Source organism: Hordeum vulgare, chromosome 7H, assembly GCF_904849725.1.
Source record: "Hordeum vulgare subsp. vulgare chromosome 7H, MorexV3_pseudomolecules_assembly, whole genome shotgun sequence".
Taxonomy (NCBI): Eukaryota; Viridiplantae; Streptophyta; class Magnoliopsida; order Poales; family Poaceae; genus Hordeum; species Hordeum vulgare.
The window spans coordinates 498966882-498972895 of NC_058524.1; the positions used below are offsets into that span (position 1 = coordinate 498966882).

The 6014-nt window shown below is 46.0% G+C and overlaps 1 protein-coding gene across 1 annotated transcript; it reads right to left on the reverse strand.

Moving 5' to 3' along the window:
* Positions 1 to 3036: 3036 nt before the first annotated feature.
* Positions 3037 to 5713, reverse strand: LOC123407925. The gene is made up of 6 exons (XM_045101173.1): positions 5541 to 5713; positions 5332 to 5446; positions 4119 to 4464; positions 3578 to 4031; positions 3440 to 3483; positions 3037 to 3341 (listed from the first exon to the last, which is right to left on the reverse strand). Exons 1-6 carry the CDS (start codon positions 5572 to 5574, stop codon positions 3288 to 3290), a joined length of 1047 nt encoding a protein of 348 aa, XP_044957108.1. The 5' UTR covers positions 5575 to 5713; the 3' UTR covers positions 3037 to 3287.
* Between the last annotated feature and the right edge of the window lie 301 nt (positions 5714 to 6014).

Here is a 6014-nt window from a genome sequence, read left to right on the forward strand (position 1 = left end):
TTGGCAAAAGCTTTCAAAGATGGTATCAATGTGCCTCTTATGCATCGCTGCAGGCAACTGTTTTTTGTAAGGACATGTTCCCCTATTTATTTATTTTTGTAACGAGAGAAGTATGTTACTAACTGATAACTTCGTTTACAAGCATGCATTTACCAGAGGTCCAACGGAAGGCAGGGAGATGCCACGTCATGTAACAGAGCAAAATTGGAAGTTCTTTGCATGAGTGATGAACATTATGGCCTTACAGCATCTCTAACATACCTCGTAAGAAAATAACCTGTAAAATAGATTTACAGGTTGCTGGGAGCAATTTTACGAAGCCATTTCGTGCGTTAAATATGAGACCCTGTATATGAAACTGAAAAATTTAAATAAAAAAAAGGTTCGAGGGTGAAACTACATTATGATTCTTCATCAAACTACATCATTCTTCATCAGCATCAGTTCTTCATAATACTACTAGGTAGGGGGGACTGCGGGCCGTGCAGCGTACCCGAGCCAAGGCTATAAAAAATGACGGGTGCGACGGCGACGACGCGGCGGAGGAGCCGGAGGAGCTCAGTCCTCGTCAGAGTCGAGGTCGATTCAAATCTTGTCCTATTCGGCCTTCATGACGCGCAGGTCCGCCTCCTTGGACGCGCTCGCGTGCAACGCTGTGACCCCTTGCTCGAGGAAGATCTGCTCGATCTCGAGCTCACGGCGGTTGCGCGCGGTGGCCTCCGCCGCCTCCCTCACCAGCGCTTCATGATGGCGTGCAAGAGGTGATCCTCCTGCCCCAGGGGAAGGTAGTTCTCGGGGCCGATGACCCCTCCACGCGGCGGGACGACGTCGTCCTCGAGCTTGACGACGAGCGGCCCGAGCTCCTCCGGCCTTCTCTTCACCAGAGTGATGGTCCGCGAGGACGAGGCGCCCGCGGACGAACTCCCAGCGGCAGAGGAGTCAGAGGAGCTGATGTGTCGGACCGCGAGCTCGCGCTCGTACACCTCAAACTCGCGGCGTTCGAAAGTCGGCGGCCGTAGTTCAGCCATCCCGCGATCCCCGCTTGCGTGCGGCGTTGGAGGCGCGGCGGCAACAGCGCTCGGCATCATCCCCTTCATTTTCGTGGCCGTCCATGATCGAGACGGCCGACGGCGAGAAATTAGGATGGAGTGGGCGATGAATCGCGGCGGAGCTGCGGCGGCGAAGGATAGTGTTTGATCAGTAAACGCGTTGTAAAACCGCATATACGCCGGTTGGGGGGTCAGACCGTGGTAAAAAAAATACAAACTGAATACGTGATACAGGGTCTGTTCTAACAACTAAAACGAGTCGAATCCGTATATTCATCGGAATTTTACGGGTTCAGTAGTATTACGGGGTGTGATGCTCAAACGTATAAGAAAATGCCCTCGAGTAGACTCAAGAATACATGATGCAGGAACCTCACAAGTTGTTGCTTTCTCGATCGGACTTTTGCCATTGCCATTGCCCTTGTCTAACTGATACTATTCAGACTCCGCCTAACATAATTATGTTCTCTTATTCCACACCATTGCACCGCTGCACGTGCTTGTCTGCGGCCCACTATTATTAGGTGCGTTCTACTTGTCACTTACCCGTCTCCTGTAAGTTTCCCTCGCGTACTAACATTATAATCTCTACGTCCGATTTTACTTCTCCTATAAATTAATAAAAATAAATGTTCGTAGAACTAAAATACATCTTGATACATTCATTTCTATGATAAGTATTTTCAAGTATTTATCAATGAAAATTATTTGTTGTTATGAAAGAAAAAACATTCAGCAACCCTATGTCGATCTAACACCACATGGGAAAAAAATGTGTACATTTGCGGTCGATTTTAGACATTCTTTCTTCTTGTTTCTCTTACAGAGTGCCATTTTTTGCCCAGTTTTGTATGCTCATACTACATCAAACAATAGGGTTTCACAAACTGCTAGCTGTTTTTTTTAACTTAGGTCCTGTTTGAAACCATAATAGATTATGATAATCTGGATTATGAAAATAAATTATGTAATCTGGTTTATAAAAATAATCTAGGTGAACATGTTTGGAGGTCAGATTATATAAACTATAATCCAGGTTTTACATTGCATAATGACCTATCTACCCTCTGTTTTTTTTTAAAAGAGGAGGGTAGCGGTGGTAGAAATGTTATTATCTCTAACTTTACAAGGGTAATGGGTCATTAGCAATTCATAATCTGATTTTAGCTGGTATAGAGTAGATTATGAGTTTTTAATAATCTATTCATCTAGTTTTTATAATCTACACTATAAATTGTCCTGTTTGGAAACATAATAGATTGTAAAAACTGAATTATATAATCTAGGTGATTCCAAACAGGGCCTTAATTGCTAACAATTTTAAAAACTTACACATGCACGCATTGATTATTTCAAAACCAGGTGCGCACGCACCCAGCTGCACAACATACGTATTTAGTTTTTTCTATCAATCTCAACATTTTTAAGTTCTCTACCTTGTGTACTCCTATCATGTACCTTCCACAAGTCTATTCTCTACCACGCCTGTGGGCCTCTCCAGCCATGACGGTACAACCAATTGCCTAATTGCAATGCACATTTGGCATTGCATGAAGTGATGGCATCTTTTCAACATCATTTGCTGTTGAAACACATTAATCAACACACAAGTCTTTGGCTGTAAACCCAAAAACATTATAGAACAGAGAATGCAGACAAGCGTACAGATACAGATGATAAAGGCAACTTGACCACGGGAAAACCAGATCTCAAGCAAAATGATTACAGAACAAAAGAAATGGTGCTTGCAAGTTGCAGTTAATCAAAACCAACATCCATGTGTACCCAGTGCTCTGGATACTGTGATAGATCGAGATACCCAAGAATGAAAGGATGCAGCATAGAGCGTGCAGACACGTGCATATAATTGAAGATCTGATCACAGACTACTAAGCACGCACGAGAAGAATTAAAACATGCACTTGAAGTATAATATATACATACATGAGAAAAACACAAAGATCAGGGAGAATTATGCCCAAGGGTATCACACAAATAAAGAATTCAGCTATATTCAGAAGCTGGACACAGATAAGCAAACTGACTTAAACAAAGGGAACAAGCGAGCAGTCTCACCCAGCAAACCATAATACACACTCTTAAAGAAATATTACGGCTTGACAACCAGAAAGACAAGTACTAGTGACATATCAACAACGGCGAAAGAAAACAAGCACCACACTCGATACTTCATATTCAGCAAACAAAAGGTTTGAATCTGAAGTCAGTCTGTCAATTCTAGACTTCTTGGGCTACGGCGTTGCCAGCGTCTATTGCCATCTCAGCATCCCCCTATAGACATAAAAGTTCAAGTTAAGCAAGAACGAAACAGTAACCTGATACAGATGTAGTGTACTTCTCAGTTGCTAGAAGACAGTCGGAATTCTTACCATGTTCTCCTTATCTTCATATGTGATCTCCTTCACCACATCAACTGAAAAATATACTTTTGCCATTAGCAAGCCTATAATAAATCACAGAAAGAGGTGATATTTACGTTAGGAACTAAGGAAAGCTATGGCACTTACCAGATTCTTGGTCTGCGTCAACTGGCGAAACCTCACTACCTCCATTGCAATCTTCTTGCTGCTCCTTAGCCTGCTTCTTGGTTTTCTTGCCGGTATTTTTGGCACCTTCTTTTGCAGGAGCATTCTTGGCTGGATTCCGGTTGTAGGAACCTCTGATTTTGGCATCAGGCTTCTCCTTCTGAATGTTCTCTTTCTTGCCATCTTTACTATGAGCTGCAACAGAGTTCAGAGATCTAGGTTTCAGATTACCCTTTGGAGTCACATTGGTAGCACTAACAGCAGCCTTGTCAGACTTTTTTGGCTCTTGTGAAGAGTCCAGGGAGATCTTTAGCTTCTCAAAATCTTCCACAATATCATAGACCTGAAGAACCTCCTTCACCGGCTCCTCCAATTCTGTTGCAAGGCCATGCCGGGCCACATAAGCCTTGAGTTCTTCTCTCATTCTATCCAGAGGCTGTGGAAAACACAACAATATGATCAGTGATTTAATGAAAGAAACTGGACAGTCTGAACTAATCACAGATGATCAATTGATGCTTACCTCGCATTCTGACTCAAGGGCCAGCTTGAAGAAGCCCAGAGAGATAGAGTGCTTGGAAGCAGCCTCTGCAAGCCTAATCTGTGTCATCCAATATGAGACTGAGGAGAGTGTACTGAACTTGCGCCTTGCTGTAGACATGGATGCTTCTGATGTTGGGGTATCCAACCTCTCTGACCTCCTCGGTCGAACCCCTGACACTGGAGTAATAGTTCCAGTAGGAGTAGGCCTCGGACTAACACCTGGCTTTGTTGGTATTGAGTGCCTCCGCGGAGGTTTAGCTGATTTATCCTTCACGGCAGAAAGATCGAGAGCACAGCTCTTGGTGACATCTAAAGATGGTTTGGCCCTATATATGGAGCGCAATTAGAAGTGATTTTGAAATAACAAAGTTAGTTGGCAGCAATTTAAAGTTGGAACCCAGGAGGCCTCAGAGTAAGCCGGTAGTCAATTTTACACTGACATAACACCAAACAGGCATGCTTAGTTTAGACGCAATAATCTGGGCATCAGCATTTGCATGGTGGCCTATTGTTTTCCCATAGGCTTGCTGAATTGTGTTTATTATAACTCAGCCCTGTGATGGCTAAACTTCTAGAAAAAACTAGTTACATCTGTACGCACACGGGCCTCTATTAATGCTCATGCTGGGCTTTCCTGCTCCTAATTGGTGGACTTTCCTGTTCCTAATCCTTGTTAGGAGCACTAGTTTCACAGGACTAGAGCTGATTCCGTTTGAACCATACATTGGTTGGAATAGCGCCAACTACTGTTCACATGTCAGGGTGTCACTCACTCTAAACTGCAATACTAAGTCGGGACAACGATTCATGAGTTCCCTTTGGTACCGTCTTGCATTTAAATAGTTAGGTCTGGTTCTGTACAGTTTGCAGATCCAATGGCTATTTGAGAAGATAAATTCCTATCAGCTATTAATGTGACGGGTCTATTCATCCATTGCAAACAGTCATTGGCCTTCACAATTCTACGGAAATTGGTAGAAACTTGCTAAGTAGTAGTACAATACATATTCTACTTTCGTTCATCTCTAAGAGTGCTTGTATTTGATAACTGAAACCGAAAGAACTACTCTTAGGTTTTAATATAAGAACAGTTAACAAAAGGAATCGCAGAACAGGTAGGAAACAATACAATATAATTAGAACGTTTGAACAGGAACGGGGGGGGGGGGGGTAAAATGGTCGAAAAGGAGTACCTTCGCGAAGCAGAGCCGCTAAGAGGGGCATCCGCCGCCGCCGGCGGCTCCAGCTTGACCCGGCCCGCGGACCGCAGAGGGTACCGCAGCTTTGAACCCTTCACCGCCGCCGACCCTGCACGACCCAAAACCCTAGATCAGAACCCACCGACAACCCCCCAAAAACCCCTGGAAAATCGCCAAAAAGAAAAAAGAACAACTCCGCGTACCGCAGCCGCCCGACTGATCGCCCGAGGTGGCCATGAACTCGAACGGCAGACCCGCCGCAGGCGAGGATTCGATCTCCCCCAGATCGCAAACCTCCAACAGAAATGGAAACCGGCGATGGGGAACGGAACCCTTTGGAAGAATCGAGAGACGGAGGGAGGGAGGGAGGGGTTTGGGTTCGGTTTTGGAATGGAACGAGCGCGTCATAAATAGCTCCTGTGATAACGTCGGCTCGGCGTGGCCGGGGGGGGGGGCGTACCCACGCGCCTGGCGCCGGCTGGATGGCACGCGGGCGCGGGGGCCCGGAGGGTTCCGTTGGCGCGGTGGGCCGCCCTGTCAGCGGCACGAGGGCGCGGGCCGTCGCGTGCGTTTCGGGTCGAGTAGGGACGGGGAGCGGGGGGGAGGGGCCCCGCCGCGCTGATTTGAATCGCGGGGCGGGGGCGGGCGGGAAATCGGCGGCCGTTGGCGTCGGGTCG

Bases quoted from the DNA above. Each gene is read 5' to 3' on its own strand.
- LOC123407925 (XM_045101173.1), bottom strand. From the start codon at position 5,574: ATGGCCACCTCGGGCGATCAGTCGGGCGGCTGCG. The intron at 4,032-4,118 runs GTAAGCATCAAT...TGTTTTCCACAG, and splicing joins CCCTTGAGTCAGAATGCGAG to CCTCTGGATAGAATGAGAGA. The intron at 3,484-3,577 runs GTAAGTGCCATA...TATATTTTTCAG, and splicing joins TGACGCAGACCAAGAATCTG to TTGATGTGGTGAAGGAGATC.